The sequence below is a fragment of the Balaenoptera musculus genome, chromosome 4, assembly GCF_009873245.2.
Source record: "Balaenoptera musculus isolate JJ_BM4_2016_0621 chromosome 4, mBalMus1.pri.v3, whole genome shotgun sequence".
Taxonomy (NCBI): domain Eukaryota; kingdom Metazoa; phylum Chordata; class Mammalia; order Artiodactyla; family Balaenopteridae; genus Balaenoptera; species Balaenoptera musculus.
In genome coordinates, this window is record NC_045788.1 from 50,377,128 (window position 1) to 50,402,152 (window position 25,025).

The 25,025-nt window shown below is 42.6% G+C and overlaps 1 protein-coding gene across 2 annotated transcripts; it reads right to left on the minus strand.

Moving 5' to 3' along the window:
* Window positions 1–2,173: 2,173 nt before the first annotated feature.
* Window positions 2,174–19,106, minus strand: TNFSF10 (TNF superfamily member 10). Of its 2 annotated transcripts, XM_036851077.1 has the most exons (5): window positions 18,937–19,106; window positions 12,503–12,640; window positions 9,116–9,158; window positions 5,470–5,571; window positions 2,174–3,839 (listed from the first exon to the last, which is right to left on the minus strand). In XM_036851077.1, the coding sequence occupies exons 1-5, from the start codon at window positions 19,066–19,068 to the stop codon at window positions 3,388–3,390; spliced, it is 867 nt and encodes a 288-aa protein (XP_036706972.1). In that variant the 5' UTR covers window positions 19,069–19,106; the 3' UTR covers window positions 2,174–3,387. The 2 variants fall into 2 exon arrangements, with proteins under 2 accessions (XP_036706972.1, XP_036706974.1); XM_036851079.1 differs by lacking the exons at window positions 2,174–3,839; window positions 5,470–5,571; window positions 9,116–9,158; window positions 12,503–12,640 and adding an exon at window positions 13,567–15,670 and having other exon boundaries at window positions 18,938–19,106.
* Window positions 19,107–25,025: the final 5,919 nt, after the last annotated feature.

Genomic DNA, 25,025 nt, shown 5'->3' on the forward strand with positions numbered 1-25,025 from the left:
GAGGCTGGATGCCCACAGCTCTAGACAGCTCCATTCTTTGACATCCAGGCAGAGGCAGCCTTGCCCAAGGACTCTGCTGGGCAGGGGTCTGGCCTCCATAGCTTTGGTAGCATTGCTCCCATGGCTTTGGGTGGCACCACTCACATGGCAATGGGCAAGAACTGGTCTGTTAAAACTGAAGTGATAGATTCCCACCTTTTGATACCAAGGAAGAAGGCTTAATGATCTCTAAATCGTCTTTGGGGTCTTCCTCCCTTGTCTTAAAGAATATCACATATCCATAGCTCAATAGCTCTACGAGCCCGTCCTATAAAGTCTAAGAAGTCTGACTGTTTTCCTTCATTCCTTCCTATCTCCTTCCCCGTTAGTTCAAATGGGCTGTTTTCCTTCTGGGTGGCAATAGTCATTATTCACACTGTTCAAAAAGTTTACATGTAGGGACTTCCCTGGTGGCGCAGTGGTTAAGTATCTGCCTGCCAATGCAGGGGACACAGGTTCAAGCCCTGGTCCGGGAAGATCCCACATGCCGCGGAGCAACTAAGCCCGTGCGCCACAACTACTGAGCCTGTGCTCCAGAGCCCATGAGCCACAACTACTGAAGCCCGCATGCCTAGAGCCCATGCTCCGCAACAAGAGAAGCCACCGCAATGAGAAGCCCACGCACCACAATGAAGAGCAGTCCCCACTCGCCGCAACTAGAGAAAGCCCGCGTGCAGCAACGAAGACCCAACGCAACCAAAAATAAATAAATACAATTAATTTATATTAAAAAAAAAGTTTATATGTAGTTCTGACACTGTATCAATTGTATTTGGAATGTAATTTGAGGCTTTTCCCAGAATATTTATTTAAACTGCCAGATGTAACTTTTTTCCTTCTAAACTTTGCCTGAAAATGTTATAATGAAAGATACTTATGTTGCACAAAGTTTGTGAATTAAAAACCAAAATGCCCATGCTATTTTGAAACAGAGGACTAAAGAAGGAGAACATACATACAAGACATCAAGATTTATAGAAAAGCAAATAGCAACCACTAAAGCCAGAGTATGATCAACAGATAAATGAATAAACACAATGTGGTATGTATTTTCCAACAATGCAATATTATTCAGCCTTAAAAAGAAATGAACTGCAGAAATTAACATAACATTGTAAATTAACTATACTTAAATTAAAAAAATTTAAAAAAAGAAATGAAATTCTGATACATACTTCAACATGGATTGAACCTTGAAGACATTATGCTAAGTCAAATAAGCCAGACATAAAAGAACAGATATTGCATAATTCTATTTACATGAGGTACATAAGACAGTCAAATTCATAAAGAAAGTAGTATGGTGATTACCAGGGGCGGGAGGAAGGGAAAATTAGGACTTACTGTTTAATGGTTACAAAGTTTTAGTTTGGGGTAATGAAATGTTCTGGACATGAATAGTGGTGATGGTTGCACAAGAGTGTGAATGTACTTAATGCCACTGAATTGTACACTCAGAAATGGTTAAATGGTAAATCTTATGTTATTTATATTTTATCACAACTTTTAAAAAATGGATGGTATGGGTGCAAGGACGGACAACCAGGCCAATAGGAAAAGAAAGTGAGCACAGAAACAGACCCCCTGGGATGTTGGTATATGATATTAAACCTTAAAATCAGTGGGGAAAGAGTGGACTAGCCAATGAACAGTGCTGGACAACTGGTCCCTGATATGGTAAAAGATAAAATTCCATCCCTAGCTCATCACACATGAATTAAATTACAGTTGAATCCCACTATCAAACTATGAAAGGCCAAATTTAAAGATTTCAGAAAAAAAATATAGATGGTGATATCTGTGAGACATGGGTAAAAAAAGATTTCTTGAACATAGTGTACAAAGCTGTATTAGCTTCCTCGGGCTGCTGAACCAAAGTGCCAAAGACTGGGTGCCTTTCAACAACAGAAATTTATTCTCTCACAGTTCTTGAGGCCAGGAGTCCAAAGTCAAGGTGTCAGTAGATTTCTGAGGCTCTGGGTAGAATCTTTTCTTGTCTCCTGAGCTTCTGACGAGGGCCGTCAATCCTTGGAGCTCCTTGCTTGCAACTCCCTCACTCCAGTCTCTGCCTCTGTTGCCACATGGAGTTCTCCCTGTGGGTCTCTGTTTCTGTTTCCAAATTTCCTTCTTTAAATAATGAGGACACCAGTCACATTATACAATATTAAGGACCCAGTCTATTCCACTATGACCTCATCTTTACTAATTATATCTGCAACAAACTTCTTTCCAAATAAGGTCACATTCTGTGGTACTGGGGAGGAGGACTTCTACATATCTTTTGTGGGGACACAATTCAACTTATAACAAAAGCATTAACTATAAAGGAAAGGACTGATATATTTTAATCACATTATATAAAAAGTGAGCAGTTTCTTTCTTTCTCCTGTAAGACATGTCAGATAAAGGATACCATGAAAAAGAGATTAGAAGTCCTTTTCCCCATCATTAGTAATCTTGCTACTATAAAACAGAAGTACGAGATACACAAAAACTACATATTTTAACATGTCATTTTTATTGAAAAAGAAACACATTTTAAAATTTTAGTATAAAAATATAGAGTCATAATTAATTCTTGCCCATCCCTAAGTTACGTTATCAAACAGTTCTTTTTTTTTTTCCCACTTTCCCAGTTCTCCTGCTCACAAGGGGCCAAATTCCCGATTTCTGATTAGCTTATCATTCATTTTAGAGTCTTTTATCAAAAATATCTTCAGTGCTTTCGGTCAGCCTGACTTTTGGGAGTGAAAAGCACATGCCATTCAGAAATATCGGGATGGCCAAAAAGTTCGTTCGAGTGTTTACATACGATTACGTAAAAACCCGAACGAACTTTTTGGCCAACTGAAAATAGTTCCTTGTTCACTAAACATAACTTTAATTTGTTTAGTGAAATGATACTGTTTCGAATGGAATTTTCTTATTTCCAAGAGTACGAGGGTACAGGACAACTCCCACAAGGCCCCACACTGCACCAACTCCCCTGGCACACTGCATACCCTGACCGTGACCTTTCAGTGTTCTGGTATCTTCGCAAGAGTAGACGGTTAAGGCAGAAGATGTTAATTGCTACACAAATGTTTGTAAACTGAGAACCTTCTAGATTTCTGCTAGCAAGCTGATATCAGGTAGAGTCCCAGAAGGTCTTTTGTCAGTTTCTCTTTCTTGGAATAAGTTGGTCACTTTTCAGAGATACCAAAAAAGCTTGTGTTGTAGAATCTTGTGATTGAGGCTGCTCTGCTCAGGCTGCCTTATTTTGTCAGCTCTTTTGCAGTCTTTTCACAGTACATCACTCTGAAAAGTGAAAGGTCTCTCTGGGGGCACTGTTTTTTCTTTGCAGATCATTTAGCCAATTAAAAAGGCCCCGAAAAAACTGGCTTCTTGGTCCATGTCAATCAATTGCTCATTAGTTACAGAGACAAAAATTCGATCATTTTCCTTAAGCTCAAATATTCCACCTTGATAGATGGAATAGAGTCCATATTCTGAATCTTTAGACCAACAACTATTTCTAGCACTTTTCATCAGCAGTATGGGGTCAGGATAGCCTGTGCATTTGTAAATATATTGTACCATTTGTTTGTTTTTCTTTCTGTTCTCTTCTGTTGAAACTGTTCCCAAAACCGCCTCAGTTTCCTGAAATCGAAAGTATGTTTGGGAATAGATGTAATAAAACCCTGTTTGGTGGATAACCAGCTCTCCATTCCTCAAGTGCAAATTATTCAAGAATGAATGTCCTTTTCTTGACGACTCCCAGGAATTTATTTTCTGGCCCAAAGTTTTTTCATTCTTGGAGCCTGGGATGAAGTTTAGAGAAAAATAAAGTTAGCCTGTAGCAAAACAAGAAGTTTCCCAATAGCTGTGGCTAGCCAATGCTTTGGTTGGGATTGTAAAGAATTTTAACCTATTATAAAACTTCTTGCTCCTTCAATCTTCCAAGGATTCTAAATTCTAGTCATATAGAAATCTGGAGGCTCCCTTATCACTGTGATCTGTTGGAAGTCCCTTACTTTTTTGTACCTCATCTACTCTGAATAGTAGCACGGGAATGGTTCACTAAGATGGCAATCTTTACTCCTGCGAAGAATTTCTGTCCAGAACCCCTGCCTCCTTTCCTGTGCTGGTGAGCTCAGATCAACAATGTAGAAGGAAACCAAAAGAAACATATCTATTTCCTCAAGCTTAGAGCTCATAAATTCCTGCTATTCTTTTAGGTCTTTTTGGATTCCTCCTTGGTCTTTCTCTAACCCAGTGTCAAAAGCACCATCCAAGCAGAAGGCATTTCTAGTCCAATAAGACAGGGTACAAGGTTTGGCAAAAAGAGCCCAGATTTAAAGATCTTCAGATCTTTGGATCTTTAAATCCCAAAGACTTTGAATGAAGATGGGCCTTACTAAGATATGATATTCTTTTAAACTTTGGGCTCATATCCATGATTGATGCAAAATTGAGTTTTTCAAGAGTTGAAAACAACTATCATATTAATTGATGAATAGTAAACAGGAATAGTGAAATAACGATCTCACTCATAGGCAGAACATGTCAACGATTTACAAAACACGAGTTCAGGAATACCATGAAGGCAACTGTCCAGAAAAAAACAAACAAAAACCAACCAACCAACAAAAAACCCCAACAACCTTTTCATTCATTAACCGATGCCTGAAATTTCTTTAACCTGGAACAACACTTTTTACAATAATAAAAGCACTACTTATTGAGTACTTGCAATGCAACAGCATTTTGCATTAATCTTCACTGTTTTTATGAGTTAAAGATTATCTCTACTTTGTATATGAAGAAAATGAAGCTTGATTGCATTAAGTAATTTGCTCAAAACAAAGAACTAGGTAAGGAGTAGCTGGGATTCCAATGTGGGTATTTAGATTGCAAGACCCATGCACTAACCACAGCAGTATATGGACACCTGTTCTACAGTTAATAATTAGGCTTAACCTATTTGGTTAAACCATATGAAACTGACATTTCTGTAAGTGCAAAGTGGTCAAATATTGGCCAACTTTTTATGGTTCAACCTAATACAAATGCCACTGGGAGGGCTTGGTGACTCATGGGGAAAGTAGATGACTGATTTAGAACCTTTGAAGAGGAGAAAGATTTGATGAAAGAGAGAGAAATTACTTTAAAAAAATAAAGAAGAAGAAAAGCAAAAATGGGGGCATGGGAAACTCAAAGTTCTCCCACTTCCACTTCAGAATTTTCTTGAAGCCAGTTATGCCAGGGCAGTAACTAAGCTATTCATCTTGTAATCTTGCTTCTGAAAAGAGTCAATCTGAGACTTGATTACTACTGAGCATTTTGTAGATAGCCATATAAACATTTCCGATACAAGTTAAAAGAATAAATTATTTGGAACAAATTCTTCCATTCCTTTCTTTTAAACCATATATTCATTGTTTCTCTTACTTAGAGCTGAGAATGTGCTTCTCCGATTGGTCCCAGTTATGTGAGCAGCTACCCTCTGAGGACCTTTTTCTCTTTCTAGGTGAGGAATATTTTGTTGCTTTTCTAAAAGAGAAATGACAAAGAATCATCAGCACTTGTCAAACATGTCTCAGATACATTGCTGTTCACAGCTCTTATCAATCAAGCATTGTAGGCACACTGGGCTCCCAAAGTTGATTATATGGGTTTTCATAAAACCAATTTACATTTTAGTATTATAATCAGTCTACTTCCGCCTATGTTGAATTTGAAAAGTACTTTAGATGGGAAGGATAAGCAGTAACTTGGGCTAAAATTTATCGACATCTCAGGGGCAAGGTTCAACTAGAATATAACAAAGTGAAGATTCTGACCCTTTTCCTAAACTACAATAATAACAACAAAACTGTGGACTTATAATATCCCTGCTGAGGCATTTAAAGTGCACTAATAACAAGGTACTGGCAAATTTCCACTTTGAGTTATATATAGAAACAGAGTGATACCAATTTTTATCATCTCAATTATTTTTTCCTCCCTGCTAGATACTACCTACTCTAAAGGAGTAGCAGTGATAACAATTGTCCAGAGCTGCTACAAACTGGTATCCAACAGTCATTTCCCTCACCTCCCAAAGGGAACATGAAATGACATAATGGTCATGATAACCAGTATATGAGCATAAAAATCACTGATTCACTAGATCATAATAAATAACATTTATTGACCACCATCCAAAGTACTTTGGAGCAGACGGAAAGACTACAAATTCAACAAACTACTCTTTTAAAAAATCAGCTCAAACTTCCCAGGATGTTTACGCTGGTTGTTGAGATAAATTATACATTTTCATCAAGCAAATACGTCCAGGGACAAGGCAGTGCTCCACAGGGACTTCAAAGATGAATCACTGATTACACTGACTGAGCCCTCAAGGGACTTACAGTTTTTAGGGAAGACACAAATTAGAAAGTGAAAATTAACCTATAAGAAATAGAAATGAAGGGTGATGGTTGTTCAGGGGAGGGAAAGATTCCTATCTGTTGGAGAGCTGAGGTCAGGGGAGGGTTTGGACTAAGGCCCTTTCATTCACTTACTCCAGCAAACCAAAGTGCCCATCACATCTATGCCTGACACTCTTCTAGGAAGTTGGAGAAAGAACTATAAACAAATGAATGCAAGAAAGCATTTGAGGGGCAGGACAGTTCTCTGAAATGGGTGGGGCTGGGGAGGCTTGGGACCCACAGCAATGGGAAAAGGGCATTCCCAGAGATCTAGAATAGTGTCCCCAAGGCAGGATGCACAAAGCATTCCTGGGACACAGGCGTCAGAGGAGTTCAGTTTCAGGCTTGAATGAGGATTTAAACTATAGAGGATTTGAATGTTAGACTAAGAGATTTGAAGTTTTACAGACATGGGAAGACTCTGGAAGGTTTTGATCAGGGAAGCAAAAAGATATGTGTTGTGCTTTAGGCTAAACTACCTCATAGTAAGGGTTGATGGGTAGAAGGTGAGAGGGCTGGAGATTGGCGAGTTAGCAGACGGCTGTAATTGATCAGGTCTGAGAACAGGAAGCTTTAAACTAGGCTAGTAGTAGAAGAAACTGAAAGGAGGTGATAAAATTTCATAGGTGAGGAAGGAATGCTAATGAGTCTCTCCATCTATTTGGTGTTGTTACTTATTCAGGATATGTGGGTGTGTGCACGATACTGAAGACCAAACACAGCACGGGGAAGTACAGTCAATTACATGTTAGTCTCAGAATGCTCAGTTTTCAAGGTTGATGTGTCCATTTACTTTTAACCACCATTGATAAATAATTCATAATGCCTTGACTGCCCCTAGACCGTAACACTTTATTTTAAAATATTCAGTAATGGAATCCAGTTACAAATATCTTGCATTTGAGGTCATTGCAAGGATATGGGAAAGCCTAGCTTTAAAAGCAAATTCTGAAGAGAGGACATTTCCTACTGGCTATAGCAAACAGCTCCTGGGACAGAAGTCTGTGAATATGTATATTTGGGTGTCATGGATACATCTTGGTATACTGAGGAGTATATGATTTCTATGCCCCACTGGGATGAATAAAAAAGAATATTTTTCTTCCAACACTGAAAATAGTACATGCATCTACTGTAGACCATGGATCTGGTGTTCCTCATTAGAAGAGAAGTAGTGTTCAACATTCCTACTACTGCTTTTGCCTTCGGGGAAATGACCAGAAAGAATGCTTAGACCCTGGGGCCAGGTCTTGCCTTCGTACTTAATAAAGCCCATTTAATAAAGGATGGTGGGGATTGTCAAGTGATGAGGAAGCTTATTGTAATGGAAAAGGATAGCTGAAAATTAGGAAGACAACATTAATAAAATATCTATTAAAAAACTGATTCTTCTCTGCCAGGCTGGTGTACCCCAGGACTGTAAGTCTCTGGTACACGTATGCAGGCTGGTATGATTATTAACAGGGGAAAATGGGGCTATGGTGAGCCAAATGCAAAGCAGCGGTAAATTTAATTCATCAGTTGTATTTACTTATGTATTGATTTAAAAATATGTATTAAGAACTTTCTGTGTAGAGAGGGATGGTGGCACAACAATGTGAATGTACTAACGGCCACCAAATTGTGCGCTTCAAAATGGTTAGTTGTATGTTATGTGAATTTCATCTCAGTCAAAATACACACACACACATGCACATGAACACACACACCGAAGGTGGTGCAGGTAAGGACCTGGGGGATAAGAGAGAATCTACTAGGCTTGAGGTGTACAGTTAAGTCTAGGAATAGAGAGTTGCGAGAAAGAGGCATGTTTTCTGTCTTTGTGGATCTTTAATCTAGTAGGGAATCAGACAAAACACAGAGAATATTTATATATTTTCCCTTGATTTATATATATATCAATCAAAGGAAATGAACAAGATAAGTGTGATAGAAAAAATAGGATGTGGGTGAACTTACTTAGAAAGTTGGTCAGGGAAGTTCTCTCTGAGAGGTGATGAGTAGGTGATGAGGATGGAGGGTGAGAAGGATGTGGTTACGTGAAAATCCAGAAATGGAAGAAGCCAGTTGGAGGACTAGAGAAACTGGCCTGGGCAATAACAATGAAGGCGGTTGTGGGTCAAGAGCAGGCTGGTGACCATCAGCGGAGAGAGCCAAGGTGTGGGGACTGCAGGATGAGGATTTCGGGTGGGTAGACGGATTGTTGGGAAAGAGATGATGGAGCAGGAGGCTTTGCATAAAGAAAGGCTTAGAGCCTAGGGGTGGTCAGAAGCAGAGAAGATGGGTAACTTTGGAGCCCTTTTTTTCCAGCTATGCTCCAGAAAGTTACCCACATTAGAAGGTAAAAATAAAGAATCGAAGAAGTTGAGGTGAAAGGAAAATCCACGTTGGAAGAATAAAATTCAGATGAAACGAAGTTCAGACCATAGGTGGGTCACAGATTTGCTTCTGAGCTTTCTAGCTGCCAATGCAAAGAGGGAAATAGAATCAAGCAGCTTGAGACACTGAGCAGTGGTCAGAGGTGGGATGTGTGGATGGGAGCAGAGAGAAAGAGGATGGAGAGCTATTCACCCTATCACAAGGTTGACAGTAGAAAATTAAAATAACAACAAAAAGAATACTACCTGGAATTGAAGGAATGGTTTCCTCATAGGTTCTCAAAATGATCTGCAAATAGTATTGAATAAAGCTTGTTAATTTCCCTAAACATTTAGACTGACTATAGAATGTCTGTGGCTCTTCTTGCTGATGTCTAACAGAAAATTTCCACCTAAGATATCAACCTAGGCAGCTTTAAGTTGTCCAAGCATAGAGTGTGTGGGGCAGGGTGGGAGCTGGGATGAATATGGAGGCAGCTGTCCCTACTGTTGATGGAAGGATGGTCCTCTGTCTGGGAGACTTGTGTTTCTGGATGAAGTTTTTGAAAGGCCACACCTGGAGCAGACAGGAGCAAGGAGTCATCCTTCTCCAAGTTAGGTCAGCCTAATGTTCCCCAGGTCTCCCTGTGGCTGACGGATGCGGTGGCCATGTCACCGCACTTTCTGAGTGTGTGTGTCTGATGCATGCGTGTGTATAAGTGCATTGTCTGTGTGTGTCTGATGCATGCATGTGTATAAGTGCATTGTCTGTGTGTGTCTGCATGTATGCGTGTATATAGTGCATTGTCTGTGTATGTCTGCATGCATGCAAGTGTATAAGTGCATTGTCTGTGTCTGCATGTATGTGTGTGTACAGTGCATTGTGCGTGTAGCTGCATGCATGCGTGTATAAAGGCACTGTGTCAGAGTCCAGGAGCTTTAAATTATCGGACATACCCAAGACTCAAGGTGTAAGGCACACTCCCTCGGTCTCACGGTGCCCACAGACACACGCAGCCCATCCAGCGGTGACCTGGTAGCACCATGTCACTCTCTCATTTCTGAGAATGTGGCTGAGACATTCTCAACATAAAGATATTTTACCAAATTCCCATATCTTACTAAACACTTCATATCACTTTCTTTGTGCTAACCAGTGGGGAAAACCAGTAATAAAGAACGAAATCTAGGGCTTCCCTGGTGGCGCAGTGGTTGAGAATCTGCCTGCTAATGCAGGGGACACGGGTTCGAGCCCTGGTCTGGGAAGATCCCACATGCCGCGGAGCAACTGGGCCCGTGAGCCACAACTACTGAGCCTGCGCGTCTGGAGCCTGTGCTCCGCAACAAGAGAGGCCGCGATAGTGAGAGGCCCGCGCACCGCGATGAAGAGTGGCCCCCGCTTGCCACAACTAGAGAGAAAGTCCTCGCAAAGAAACGAAGACCCAACACAGCCAAAAATAAATAAATAAATAAATAAATAAAATTAAAAAAAAAAAAAAAAGAACGAAATCTAGCCTTTCTGTTAAATGAGCCGACCCTGATGTGACTCACCCATGGCTTTAAATGCCTCTCCACTCAGTTCTGTCACCCCTGGGGGCTTTGCCCATCCTTGCCCACCTTTCCCATCACTTGTTAATTACACAATTGTCAGAAACTCCCTTCCTCTGTACTCCCGCTCCAAATCAGAAGGCCTCTTCTTTTTCCTCTGTCAAAAGCTCTGACCCCGGATAATGGGGGGCTGCCTGTAGGGCAATGGGCACTGGTGTGTGGGAAGGGAAGCAAGGGGTGGGCTCAGCACATTAGCTCTCTCACTCTCATTCTGGGCCAGAAAGGAAGGAAGGAAGGAAAAAGGAGGAGGAGGAAAGGGAAAAGGGTAAGTCCTACAGAGTGGTCCTTAACACGGTGTCACCAAGAAAAAAAAAAAAGATTATAGTACAATCAGATGGCCTGGATTCAAATCTGTTCATTAGCAGCCCTGGGAAACTTTACTCAAGTTACTTAACTGATATGAACTACTTTAATTTCTTCATCTATTTTCTTTTTAAAAAGAAGATAATAATGATTCCTTCCTCACAGAGCTGTTTGAGGATTAAGGGAGATAATATACATAATGGGCATAGGATATTTATGGGAAATTGTCTGTTCACTTCACGGTGCCTGGAAAAATGGGGAACTCTTTTCCCCTCCTACACTCTCATCCACCGCTGTGTGCCCTCTCTTCTCTAGTCAGTGGCAGGATGTGAGAATGGGAGGGAGGGGGGAAGAGCAGGAAAGAGACCTGTAAAACCCACCCATACGGCTTCTCTCATCTCCCCACTCCCAGGCCCAGCATCCAGCACCCCCTCCTCGGTCTCCAGATTTCTACTCTAGTTCTGAGTTTCTCTCCTCTGCCACCAGTGGGTTTGCCACCCTCCCTCTAATCCTAGGAACCGTGGGGTCCCATTCCTCAGGTTCCTCAGGACACTTCCCCAACCCTGGGTCTTTCCTGGTGTTTTTCACTTGGGGCAATGGAGTCCCAGCTGCTGCAGGACAGCTTGTGCGCGGCAGGTGTCCTGCCCACGATTCCAGGGCAGCCGTGGAGCAGATGTGTTTCTAGGACAACCAGGTGGAAGTCTGATTTCATTTCTCATAGAAATAGCATCACAGGTGATGCTGGGCTTTACTGCGAGGACTGCTTAGGGTTATAAATCAGAGCCTAACCACCGACATAACACTGTTTCTATGGAAGGGCACACTGAGTACCAGACAATAGACTTACAATCTTTTCTTTAAAACACATCCTCCTCCTACCCTGGGAATGTCCCCAGTAATTTTTTTAAACAATGAAGTTTACAATTTTCATGTTTGTGTTCACAGCTGGCCTTTCCGGATATGCAGAAGGTAAATGTTATTAATGCCATCTTACAAATAAGGAAGCAGCCTGAGAGAAGAAACTATATTTGACATGTCCTGTCACTGAAAGTATAATTAAGTAATCATATTTAGTGAAATAAACTGTTAGCTAACATAAAGTTTCTGCTGGAGATCCTATTTAAGCAACTTTCACAAACAGAAAATAGTATTTTGTAACGTGTCATTTATTAACTATGAATTGAGATGTCATCACCTTCAATTTCTCAAAGTATCTCTTTCTTTCCTCTTCCTTTCCTCTTTCTTCATCTCTATATGCATACAAAAATAAATAAAGACTTAATTCCAGAGAACGACAATGTGGCGACACAAGGGTTTGTAAGCAAAAGAAAACAAAAACCAAAGAAAAAAACAACAGAGAACAACAATGTGGGAAGAATATAAAACACCATTATTTGGTTTCTTTTGTCTTCTGAATAAAAAAAGAAATCACACACATCCTTTATTGTTGTGTGACCTTGAACACATGGCTCTGTCCGTGCCTCAGTTTCCACAAGGTGAGATAAAAAGTTTAGACTAGATGTAGGAGCTCTCTGGAGGAGAGGAATAAACTCTAGACCAGGAGTCGATCAGGACCCACTGTTTGTGCTGTCCCATCTTTTCCTAGTTCAGTGAATTTGGGGACAATCACTTAAACACTCTGTTTCCTCCCTTAGAAAATAAGGACTCTAGACTTGATCTAAAATATTCCTTCTCCTCTGACCTTCTATGCCTGCTGGTAAAGGGACCCCGTGGTTCACTTACCTTTCTAACAAACTGACGGAGTTGCCACTTTACATGCCAGCAGGGGTTGATCATACTCTCGTCATCACTGGCATCCCAAGAACTGTCATCGTCCTTTAAGAAGCAGGCTATGCCACTTTTGGAGTACTTGTCCTGCATCTGGGTTGAGATGAATGTAACACAATATTATGCACAAGTGCTTTTTCTTTTTGTTCATTCACAAGTTAGAACAACAGAAGCTGATGACAGGTTCAGAGAAGTCTTAGCACCTTGGAAAAGCTCATTGCCTGAAGTAAGAGTAAGCATGCTGTCCTTTGTCCTTTGAATAAAGGTAAGCAGTTGGTTGTGGTGGAAAGGAAACAGGCATGGGCCAGGCATCCAGGGTCACAATGCCCTTTGCTGCCCCTGCCCTTGAGCCAGTCCTATGTCCCTCAACAAATTGCTTCTACTCTTCGACATCTCTTCTTCATCCGCATTTTGAGCTGGGTCACTGTGGTGATCTTTGAGGTTCCTTCCAGCTCTGACATAGTGTGATTCCCATCCTACAGCTAGAAAGCCACCAGGTACAAAGTAGGCAGTGGAGTTTGTTTACATTCCAGGATCCTAAATAAAAAATTAACCAAAGCCTTTAGGGTGCAGGTAATATTCTGTTTCTTGATCTGAGCTTTGATTGTCTTAGTAGATTCTAGTTATTGTTGGATTTCTACTCCTCTGGATGGCAGAATCCAGACTACATTGCCACTAGACGTTTGAATGTCCACACCAGCTAGGGATTTGCCTGCAGAGACTCGAAACACCATTTGAAGGTTTGCTCCCTTCTTCTGATTGAGGGTAAACCTTTACAATGGCTAGATCATTGCCAACAAAATCTGTGCTTGATGTTACACACACACACACACACACACACACACACACCAAACCATCCAGAGCACTCCAGAATGACAACTGATTAATCTTACGAAGAAAAACAGGATGTTCATGCAAGGTCAGATTTTTTTTCTTTTTCCTGTTTTCATTTTTAACAACTGGGATTCAGGAGATGTTATTTCTCTGTACAAATCCATTGAATTGCCTTTCTCTGGGGAAATAAATGGGAAAATAGCCATTTTAATCTGTTAGTTGAACTTAGGGGACTTCAAAGCTTGAAGGAAAGATCAAACTTAACGATGATCTGCTCTCTCCTATAGAAAGATGATCTCATTCCAAATCAAAATAACTTAAATATTTACGAGAGCTTTCAGCCAGAATCGTGCAGGTCTGTACTGTCAGCCACGTGTTCCTTGGACATTTGATCAGGTCTCTCAAGCATAAAAGTGACAAACCTGAGTTAATTAATTCCTTCCCCACACTCTGGCATAGAACATTCATTTACTTTTAAGTAAATGTTTATTTTCTTTCTTCCTTCCTCTTTAAAATGCCAAGAGTAAAACATTCGCCTAGTAGATGTAGTGGGGGTGACAGCTGGGACCACCTGAGTTATGACTGGCGATGAAATTAGACACCATTCCTTTGATCCTACCCACCTCCATGTTCTTCTACTGTAGACATTAATTTTCATCTGCAATTTATGTGAGCTTAAAAAGCCTTTCCAAGGAAGGAACTCAATTTAGAAATAGAAGAGCATGTCTAGCAAACTGAGGGGAGGATCAGGGAAGAAGAGCTGGATTCACCAACAAGGCCTAAGGGTAGTTCCAGGGAGAACAGTTTTATTAGCCATGGTCCCAGCCCAGCAGGACTGAGTATGCCTTGGCCAGGCGTTGACTTGATGAAACTGAATAAACAGGCTTAACTAATTTCCGTAACCTGTTGGGACAAAACAATGTGCATGACACAGAAGGGAGGGAGCAACTTGTCATCTTACTTCACAGCAGTTGGAAGCTGTCTCAGCATGAAAGGGCTGAGTGCCCGGGAGGCTGAGGCTAGGGGCAGGACAGGGCAGAGTTGAGAGGTGCTGGGATCAGGCAGTCAGGGTAGCTGACAGCCCCTGTGAAGTCAAGTGGAGTTTGAGAGAGTTGAAGAGAGCAGGGGCCAGCCCAGGTCAGGACCAACTGCTGGCCTCTGGAGACCCTCTGGAGATTTTCCAGAAACACTTTCAGGAGGTGGGGAGGGAGAACCTTGAAAACTAAGGTCCTAAGTAGATGTGGGAGGGAGTCGGACAAGCTAGTGAGACTCCACTGTTAACCCAGATTGAACGAAGCCTAAAGATGCTGAGGATACACAGGCAGCCTGGAAAATATAGAAAATTATAGAATACTTTTCTAAAAGTAAAACAAAACCCTCTGATCCACCCTCATTCCACCTTCTAGTTAACCTTTGGATGATCTCTTTTTTTACAGGGTTGAGATCAGACTGGGTGTGGGCAATTTTGCATGTGGTTGTTTTCTCTTAAGACTATACAAAAATGCCATGCTCTTTAGATCTGTATGAAAATCATATGGCTAGCATAGATATTTTTACAACATTAGCTGTAGAAAATTGATAAAATATAGAAAAATTAAAAAGAAGCACCCATAATTCTACCCTCTAAAGATCTCAACTTATTTCTCCTTCTAGATATTTTTATGCTTGTATTGGGTTGGCCAAAAAGTTCATTTGGGGTTTTCAACGGCAAACCCTGAACGAAATTTTTGGCCAACCCATATTGACTTCTGAACAACAGAAAGCCCCCAGCCACCCTGCATCCCACCCCCACATGTTTCATATTTAGTAGTTTCCTCTACGGACCTGGGCCAACACAGGTAACTGACATATGGGCAAGGTGGTGCTATGGTTATTCCAAGAATGATTAATGATGATTAATATGATGTCACTCTCCCCCTTTCCTTTTCACATCCTTTCACACTTTGAGGTTGAATTTCCTACAGCACTTCTCGGGCTGGGGCTGTTCTCTTGGTAACCACATCTGGGTGTTGGGGGCAGGGGGATGAGTGTGCTATTTTTATCTGGACACCTTTAGAAGGAGAGAGGTGGTTATTGCCCTTGGTTCTGAGAAGTGGATTCCACTCAACTGCTGCTGTTGCCGTCACAAACAGTGTGACTGTCTGGGCCAGGGCCAGCCAGTCCTTGGCAGGGCTTGAAGTCAGCAGGGAGGAGTCCTTTGCTAGCTGGCTGGCTCAGAGACTTCAAGGTGGCAGCATTGACCCTCTCTGCTGCCCAGACATTAGTCCCTGACAATCAGTTTCTGCAAACCACAAATAGCATAAAGGATCATTTATGGACATCAGCGGATAAGGGTCTCCTTCTCCTTTGTCTTCCCCATCTATAATGCCACAGCAATAGGTAGTCCCCTTGTCATAAAACTTTCTCAGAGACATAGACTTTAGAGGCTAAGCCCATATTTATTGTTCATGCTCGCAGGTCTACAGGCTTAATTGTGAGGGTCCAATCCAACATCCCTCAGCCCGGCTCAACCCACGCTCCCTATAATCCTTGCCCACTGTATCTTCTGCAAATTTTTGCTTGCCAAAGTGAAACCTGTGATCTGATTTAGGAAATTAATACTTGTGTTGAATATGCTTTTCCAAACTCTACACAGTCACCCAAAGAGATTCAGATTCATTTTCCCTTGTATAAATTCCTGATGAAGAGGGTGACAAACTCCAAGAGACTTCTCAATGCTGATTACAATGGCTACCATTTACTGAGCCCCTATTTAATGCCTGGGTTCAAAATTGGGCTTCACCTTTTACCTAACTTCCCTGAGTCTTAGTTTGTTCATCTATAAAATGGGATAATTATATTTACTTTATAGAATTGTTATGAGGATTAAATAGGGCAGTATTTTGAAAGTTTCTGGAACAGTTTTTGCTCAATATCTCTTAATTCTCTTCTCTCTGATACTATTAATATATTCTTCTGCATGTCTATACAGAAGTGTGCACATATAAACATGCAATCAGGAAAAATGTGTGCAAGTGGGGAGATGTTAAGCTTTGAAATTTCCATTTTTATAGAATTCAAAGAAACTTGATCATATACACAGACAATTGCATAACTCAGATCAGTAAAGAACGAATTGATTCAGTCTTAAAATGAGGCCAACTTGTAATGTTAGCAAATTTAGGGAACCTCTTGTATATGGAGACACAGACTCACTATTTATACTGCAAAGTTAACAAAACTTAGGACATGCTGGCTCCAAACTGGGAAACACAGCAGCATTCCAGTCTCTCGAGCAGACATAGAACTAAAAGGCATGATTATAATCACGTTGATTTTTTTTCTTACAAATACAGGCTCTTTGAAATTGTCCTATAACAAAGCTGACTTTACTGGCCATCGAATGGTAGTGATCATTTGTATAGTTACTTGTTGACTCTTGTTTTCTTCACTTCATTTCCAAAGGAAATTCCCAACCAGTTGAGAGCCAAGTTTATACTCCACAGGATATACAAACTGCATTTATTTCCTTAACAGATAAACACTATTTTATATTTGTCCAAGACCCTTAGCCTTGCATTTCCTGCCCAGCTGACAGATTTGATGTTGCATTGCCACCATGCAGCAGGGTGCTGTTCAGCACAAGGGGGAGATAGGTTAACCCTACTGACACCCTGCTGTGATGGGAGGAGCATTCCCTATGAGCTGAGCTGGGTCCAGCTCTGCTTCCAAATTTCTGCCTGAGCTCGGATAAGTCATTTCTCTGGCAGTCTCTAGTCTCATCTATACAATGAGGGGTGTCCAAACTTCCTTCCAGCTCAAAGTTCCCTACTATACAATATACAATTAGTCAAAATATACACAGAAACTCCTATACTGTTGGTGGGAATGTAAATTGATATAGCCACTATGGAGAACAGTATGGATGTTCCTTAAAAAATTGAAAATAGAGCTACCATATGATCCAGCAATCCCACTCCTGGGCATATATCTGGAGAGAACCATAATTTGAAAGGATACATGCACCCCAATGTTCATTGCAGCACTATTTACAATAGCCAGGACATGCAAGCAACCTAAATGTCCATCGATGGAGGAACAGATAAAGAAGATGTGGTACTGTATACAATGGAATATTACTCAGCCATAAAAACTAACAAAATAATGCCATTTGCAGTGACATGGATGGACCTAGAGATTGTCTTACTGAGCGAAATAAGTCAGACAGAGAAAGACAAATATCATATGATATTGCTTATATGTACAATCGAAAGAAATGGTACAAATGAACCTATTTACAAAACAGAAGTTGAGTCACAGATGTAGAAAACAAGTCAGGGGGGAATGGGGGGGAGGGATAAATTGGGAGACTGGGATTGACATATACACACTACTGTATATAAAATAGATAACTAATAAGAACCTGCTGAATAGCACAGGAAACTCTATTCTATACTCTATAATGACCTATATGGGAATAGAAATCTAAAAAAGAGTGGATAGGGACTTCCCTGGCGGTCCACTGATTAAGACTTTGCCTTCCAATGCAGGGGGTGAGGGTTCAATCCCTGGTCAGGGAGCTAAGATCCCACATGCCTTGTGGCCAAAAAACCAAAACATAAAACAGAAGCAATATTGCAACAAGTTCAATAAAGACTTTAAAAATGGTCCATATCAAAAAAATCTTTTAAAAAAAATAAAAATTAAAAAAAATTTTAAGAGTGGATATCATTCCATTTGAGTAGAACCAGTTTTGCTATCTTTTAAAGAGTCATTAAAGAAAGATTTGTGAACCCTAAAAAAAAAAAAAAAGAGTGGATATATGTCTATGTGTAACTGACTCACTTTGCCATACAGCAGAAACGAACACAACATTGTAAATCAACTATGCTCCAATAAAAAAAAAATAAATTAAAAAAAATATATACACAGAAAGCCAAAAGCTGGGGTTGGCTTATTTTCAGTAATTTTGCATTCAAAATCCACTGGAATTAGCCACATTTGGAACACAAAAGAGCATTATTACAAGTGGTTTAGAGCCTGGCTTTGGGTTAAGCCTCAACTCTGCCCTACTCCCTGTGTCCTGGCAGTACAGTGGTGAAGGTTGGTTATTCTTTCAACAAGTGTTTAATGAACACCTACTAGGTGGGAGCTCTGTGCCAGTAGCTAGAGGTGTCACAGAAAGCAAAAGCAGACACAGTCCTGCCCTGATGCAGCTCCTCTCACTCCCAAGAATTTGAGCCAAGAACTATAAAGCATTAAGCAGAAAGCACTCAGTGAATGGCAGCTGTTAATATTATAACATTCTGTTGAAGACAGAACTACCTCCGGAGTTTTGCTGCCTGCACCTGCTAGTAACTGGTGGAGCCGGTTCTGTAACTGCACTTTGTGCACATCGTCCCTTCAATTCACTTTTGCAAAGTCCTCAGTAACGATGTGCATTCGCAGTTAGGGTCCCCAGGCAGAGAAAGAGAGGATTCTCTTCCTCTGTAAAGTCTTCCCAGAGGAGCCAATAAAGGCAGTTAACCGGAGGGTTGCCAAGAGCCTCTGTCAGAGAGCGTGTGCATTGTACTGACCTGCTTCAGCTCGTTGGTGAAGTACACGTAAGTCACGGCCACACAGAGGGCCTGCAGGAGCACAGTGAAGATGAGGATCAGGGCGCAGGTCTGCCCAGGGCTGGGGCCCCCTGGAGCCTGCATCAGAGCCATGGTCCTGTCAGAGTCTGACTGCCAGAGTGAACGAGGCAGCAGCTTATGGCTGGCGTGAGAGGAGAAGTGGGTGGGGCGTGGAGTCTGAGTTTTGCTTACTGGAAAAGAGAATCAAAATGAAACTGAAACTTAAGACAAACAGGGAAAACAAAACATATGAGGGTTACACAACTGCAAGCCTAGGAATCCCAAACCACTAGAAGCTAGCAAGAGGCAAGGAGGGTCCAACTACAGGCTTCAGGGGGTGCAAGGCCCTGCCGACTCCTTGGTTTTTGACTGCTAGCCTCCAGAACTGCAAGATAACACATTTCTATTTGTGCTGCTTCATTGTGGCAGCCCTAGGAAATGAATACAGCTTCTATTTGATTAGAAAGGTGAAAAAAACCTAAGTGTTGCAATCACAATAACTACAATCCATTAATCAAAATAAGATCTTGGGGACCTGCCTGGTGGCACAGTGGTTAAGAATCCACCTGCCAATGCAGGGGACACGGGTTCGATCCCTGATCCGGGAAGATGCCACATGCTGTGGAGCAACTAAGCCCGTGCGCCACAACAACTGAACCTGTGCTCTGGAGCCCGCAAGCCACAACTACTGAGCCCGCGCGCCTAGAGCCCGTGCTCCGCAACAAGAGAAGCCACCGCAATGAGAAGCCCACGCACTGCAACGAAGAGTAGCCCCTGCTCACCACAACTAGAGAAAGCCTGCACCCAGCAACAAAGACCCAACGCAGCCAAACATAAATAAATAAATAAATAAATAAATTTATTAAAAAAAAAAAAGGCTGAGATCTCCATTTAAAAAAATAAAATCGCTTTGAAATGGCCACTGTCAACAAGGTCATCAGCTCATCAGAAGTGAGTCCATGTTTCTATGAACTGTCCCATTCATTCACTATCTAGGCTAGAGGGCTATCTAGGTCACCAGGTTTTATAAGTATGTGTCTTTCCATCATTTTCTAATTGAACAGTCTTCATGTTCTTAGTTTACATCTTATTTATTCTGACTAGGTAGTTATTGGGCTGCACCCCACAGGTCTGCAAGCCTCGTAGTTGCCCAGCCTCCAAACTGAAGAAAGAGGCTGGATACAGCAACAAGGACCTCAATGGTTTATTGGACAGGGGATCCTACACGTGTGAAGCAAAAGGTCCTGGAGTGACATCCCACCATGTGCAGCAGACGGCTGGCAGGACATGACAGGAGACTTTGCTACTCAGGGGAGAAGGAGGCTATCATTTATGGGGGAGGGGGAATTGATGTCAGGTGGGCTCATCAGTTGCCAGGGAAACCACGGGCTTGGGCAGGGGGCAAGCACGCAGGCAGTTACTGATGAAGCCCAGTAATTAAGAGGATTGGATAGTCATGTGACTGAAGCAAGGCCTGGTCGAGCAGGGGATGGACGGAGAGTAAGAGAACAGCCATCTTGAGTGGCCTGACCGTACCCTCCACCCCTACAGACCCTGCACCACCCTTACAATCTTGGTGCACCTCTCCTCCGTGATACCCCTGGGGTCAGGTACAGAGAGGGCACTGCAACCAAATACCACAAACGCGATACAGGCAATAGCAGCTAAGGAGTATCAAGAGTCCAAGAAGTGGGCAAACTTTGGAGCCAGCTGCTTATATGGTCAGTTTTTCATGAAAGTCCAGAGGAGAATGACAATGGCATCCTGCTATAGACCCAGCACTCAGACTCCAGCAAGGCCACCATTGTCACCCAGTTCGTGAACAGATTCCCTCCACTCAGATTAGGGACAAAATGTGAGATATTCATAACAGGCACAGGGCGGGGAAGATCACGACCATTAAACAAAATACAAGCAGTAACAGCATCCTGAGATGGTGCCACGCCTGCCTGTGGCTCCTGTCCTGGGGGGCAGTACCATCCCGCCTCTCCACCCTCAGTCCCTACAGCCAGTGCCGAGTCCTGGAGGGGCCCACGGGGTGAATACGCTGGTGCCTTCCTTCAGTCAGGGCCTGGATTAATTACCTCAGTGGTCTAAGGTGGGGCCAGGCAGGAGACAGGTGAGATCTGTAAATCCCTTTCTAATCCTATTCCCCACGAGGCAGCAAACCCAAACCCCCGCGGACTTACCTGCCGCTCTCAGGGCCAGTTGTATAATGTGTTCCCTGGGGGTAGATGCCGTGGCCAGGGCGAAAGCGACTTATCGTCCTGGCCGATAGCTGGCAACACCCCTCGGTGGTCAACAGCTGAACTCGGATGTCGTGGACTCGCGGCCTCTGGGTTCACGTGGCGTGGGCACTGGGCCCATTGCTCCTGGCGTGTGTCCGCACGTCGAGAGCGGGTTTCCCGTCTCACCTGTTGCTGACGCAGCTCACTCATCCTCTGCATTAGCCCAGCAGCAGTGGGCCTGTAAGGCACGTGGAAATGCCAGCACGTTCCATCTGCATCGGCCCTTTCCTGAACTTCACGGCCAGTAACGTGGGTTCCTTGGTCACTGTCGACGTCCGTGGGTCCCATAGGCCACACACACAGCTGTTCTAGACCCCGAAGAGTGGTGTTTCGCATTGCTCCCTGACTCGGGTAGGCCTTTTGGTATCGTCCTCCGCCTGTTGTGCGGCATTGTAGACACATGTCGCTGCTGTTCCATCACACTGTATCAGGGCTCTGCCTCCTTCCTCAGGTGGGACCAGAAGCCCAAGGGCACCCTTATGATTACGCCGTTGCCACGGGCCCAGCCAGACCCTCTGGGTAACTGGCGACTCCAGTTCCCAATCTTGTCCCTCAGTTAACATCCCTAAAGCCTGTGCCTGTAGTCGTTGAGCGGGGGTGGGTCGGGGGTATGCTGGCATTTTGTAGATAACCCAGGTCCTTGTGTTCTGTCTGCATTCACCCGCCATCCCCGTGCAGTCAGATGAGCCACGAGCGCGGGGCTGCTACTTTTAAGGTGGAAAGAGACTCTGAGGTTAACAGGATACCGTCACTGTAATGGAAGAGAAAGACATCTGTCGTGGTAGACAGCTGCCCCAGGGCCTCACAGGCTGGTGGGCGGCCACCCCAGGATCACCTCTGCAACCGTCCATTCCCCGACCTCATTTCCTGACATTTCTGTGCTCACGGGAGCTTCCTCGGCCCCCTGGCTGGCTCATCAGTTGCTGGGCTGCACCCTGCAGGCCTCAAAGCCTGGTAGTTGTCCAGCCTTGAGACCAAAGAAAGAACCAGGAGACAGTGATAGAGACAACAACAGTTTGTTGGACAGGGGATCTTACATGTCTGAAGCAAAAAGTCCTGGAGCAACATCCCCTCTGTGTACAGCCGACAGCAGGCAGGTCATGGCAATATTCTCTGCTACTGACGGGGAGAAAAAAGCTACCATTTATAGGGGAATTGATGTCAGATGGGCTCCTCAGTTACCTGGGACTAATTAAGCCCTATAATTAAGAGGATTGGATAGTCATGTGAGTGAAGCAGGGCCTGGTTGAGCAGAGGATGGACAGAGAGCGAGAGAACAGCCATCTTGAATGGCCTGACCATACAGTAGTACATATACATAGTAATGGGATACAAAGTATTTCACCCTCACCTGTCCATGAATCATCCTGTTCTCCACTCCAAAGACAACCATTACGAACAGTTTTTTATGTATGTTTCCACTGATTCCATGCATTTATAAAAATATTATGTGTATATATATATATATCATGTATATGATAGACGTAAATGGTAGCATACTCTATATATCAGTGGTCCCCAACCTTTTTGGCACCAGGGATCAGTTTTGTGGAAGACAATTTTTCCACGGACCGGGGGCAGGTGGGGGGATAGTTTCGGGATGATTCAAACACATTGCATTTATTGTGTGCTTTATTTCTATTATTATTACATTGTAATATATAATGAAGTAATTATACAACTCACCATAATGCTGACGGGAGGCGGAGCTCAGGTGGTAATGTGACCGAAGGGGACCGGCTGTAAATACAGGTGAAGCTTTGCTCACTCACCCGCTGCTTACCTCCTGCTGTGTGGCCCAGTTCCTAACAAGCCACGGAGCAGTACTGGTCTTGGCCTGGGGGTTGGGGACCCCTGCTATATATCATTCTGCACCTTGTTTTTATCACTTCATATATCTTAGGAGTTCATTTTGTATTTGTAGGACTTTTTTTGTTTGCTATATAGTATTCTACTATATAGATGCATCATGAAATATTTAACCAATCTCCTATAGACAGATATCTAGGTTGCTGCCAATATTTATCTTTATCACAATTGATGCTCTGATGGCTATATTTTTATTGTCTCTTCATCCAGCCCTTTCTTTGCCATCCTATGTATAACTGCAGTCTGCTGTTCCCTGCCCTGGCAGTCCCCATCTTGCCCCCATGCTTTACTTTTCCTCACAGCACTTTAAGTTTTTTGTCATTCTATATATTTTACTCATTGATTGCTTGTCTTCACCAACTAGAGTTTAGGCTCTATGAAGACACATATTTTTGTCTCTTTATTTTGCAGCTGAACCCCTAGTACCTGAGGGCCTTGTGCATAGCTAGTGCTCAGGAAGTATTTATTGAGTAACTGAATGCTTTAATTAAATCCCACAAAGGAAAAGCATACATGGTAACTAAAAGGTACATATCTTCTCTTCAAAGCAAAATAAGTCATAGTGTAACAGGGCAGGACCCTATGGGGCCTTCCCAGAACAGACCTCTCCACCCATATGTCCTCCGTCTGCCTTTTGTCTGTAGAAAAACTTTGGTCAAAGAATAAATTTAATCAGAAAAGTGAGAAAATGCAGAAAGAAAAACAGTCAAGCAAGACAAAATAGTAATACTTTAGCCATTAAACAAAGTCAAGGACGTTTAGTTGCTTTTCAAGGGCTATAGATAATATTCTGAGCCAGGTCCTTTGAGCTGTTTTGCAGATACTGAAAAACCCACCAGGAGGAAGAAGTTAACTGTATGCTGCCCACAAGCACCTAGACCCCAGACTGGTTGGAAGCAGAAGGTTGTTGATGTTGACTTCCAATTCCCTCACCACCAACAAATCAGAAGAATGTCCATGAGTGGATCACACACCTCACAACCCTCCCTCCCTCACCCTGTCTTTAAAAACCTTTCCCTGAAAGCCTTGGTGGGGGTGGGTTGGGGGGGAGGTTCAGGCCTTTTAAGCACTAGCTGCCTGGACTCCTTTCTTGGTGCCCTGCATTAAATGCTGCACTTTCTTTCACCACAAGCTGGTGTCAGTAGATTGGCTTTACTGCATGTAGAGTAAGCGGACCCAAGTTTGGTTCAGTAACAGTAGTTCCCAGACTGATCAGTCATTTGTCCTCTTTGTCTTGTATTAATCTTTTACACTGTGTCAAATGAGATTGCTTTAGTTTGATCCGGAGTTGATATACTCTGTGAACCCAGGAATTTCTCAATTAAATTCAGCCTATTTGACCAGTGATAATGTTTCCTGATCTTTCTGAATTATTAAGCCGAATAATGGGTACTTAATTGAGTCTCTGCATTCTTGTATATTGTGGCCCTCCTGCACTGATAATATCATATATTAACATGCAGTTTCTTCTACAGCTGTGCATTTTCAATTACCAGAAGACTGAGTCACTGTAGTATTATTTCTGGTAATTGCAAAGGGTGCAGAAATCTCAAGTTATCTTGAGAAAGTCAATCCATGTTTAATTTGTCCCAATTACCTTCATAAGGTGTTAAGATGTGGTAACTTGCATTCTTCTCTTGCGGAGGGATTGGTCTGCATTTCAATCAGTGTTTCAATTAAACACTCCTTTCAAAGTAAAGTGTCATTGACAAATTGTTCACTGGGAAGGGGATACTCTACAGAAAAATAAAGAAAAAGAGTCTGAAACAACATGCTGCGTTGGCCAGAGAAGCACTAGTGAAATTCCTGGAGGTTCTCTCCAGTCTACAGCAATGTCAGGGACCAAGGAGGTGAACACACCTCAAAAAATTCTTCAATATCGAAAGGGCTATG

Bases quoted from the DNA above. Each gene is read 5' to 3' on its own strand.
- TNFSF10 (XM_036851077.1), bottom strand. From the start codon at position 19,068: ATGGCTCTGATGCAGGCTCCAGGGGGCCCCAGCCCTGGGCAGACCTGC. The intron at 5,572-9,115 runs GTAGTATTCTTT...TTTCTCTTTTAG, and splicing joins AACCATTCCTTCAATTCCAG to AAAAGCAACAAAATATTCCT. The intron at 3,840-5,469 runs GTAAGAGAAACA...ACTTCATCCCAG, and splicing joins AAGCACATTCTCAGCTCTAA to GCTCCAAGAATGAAAAAACT.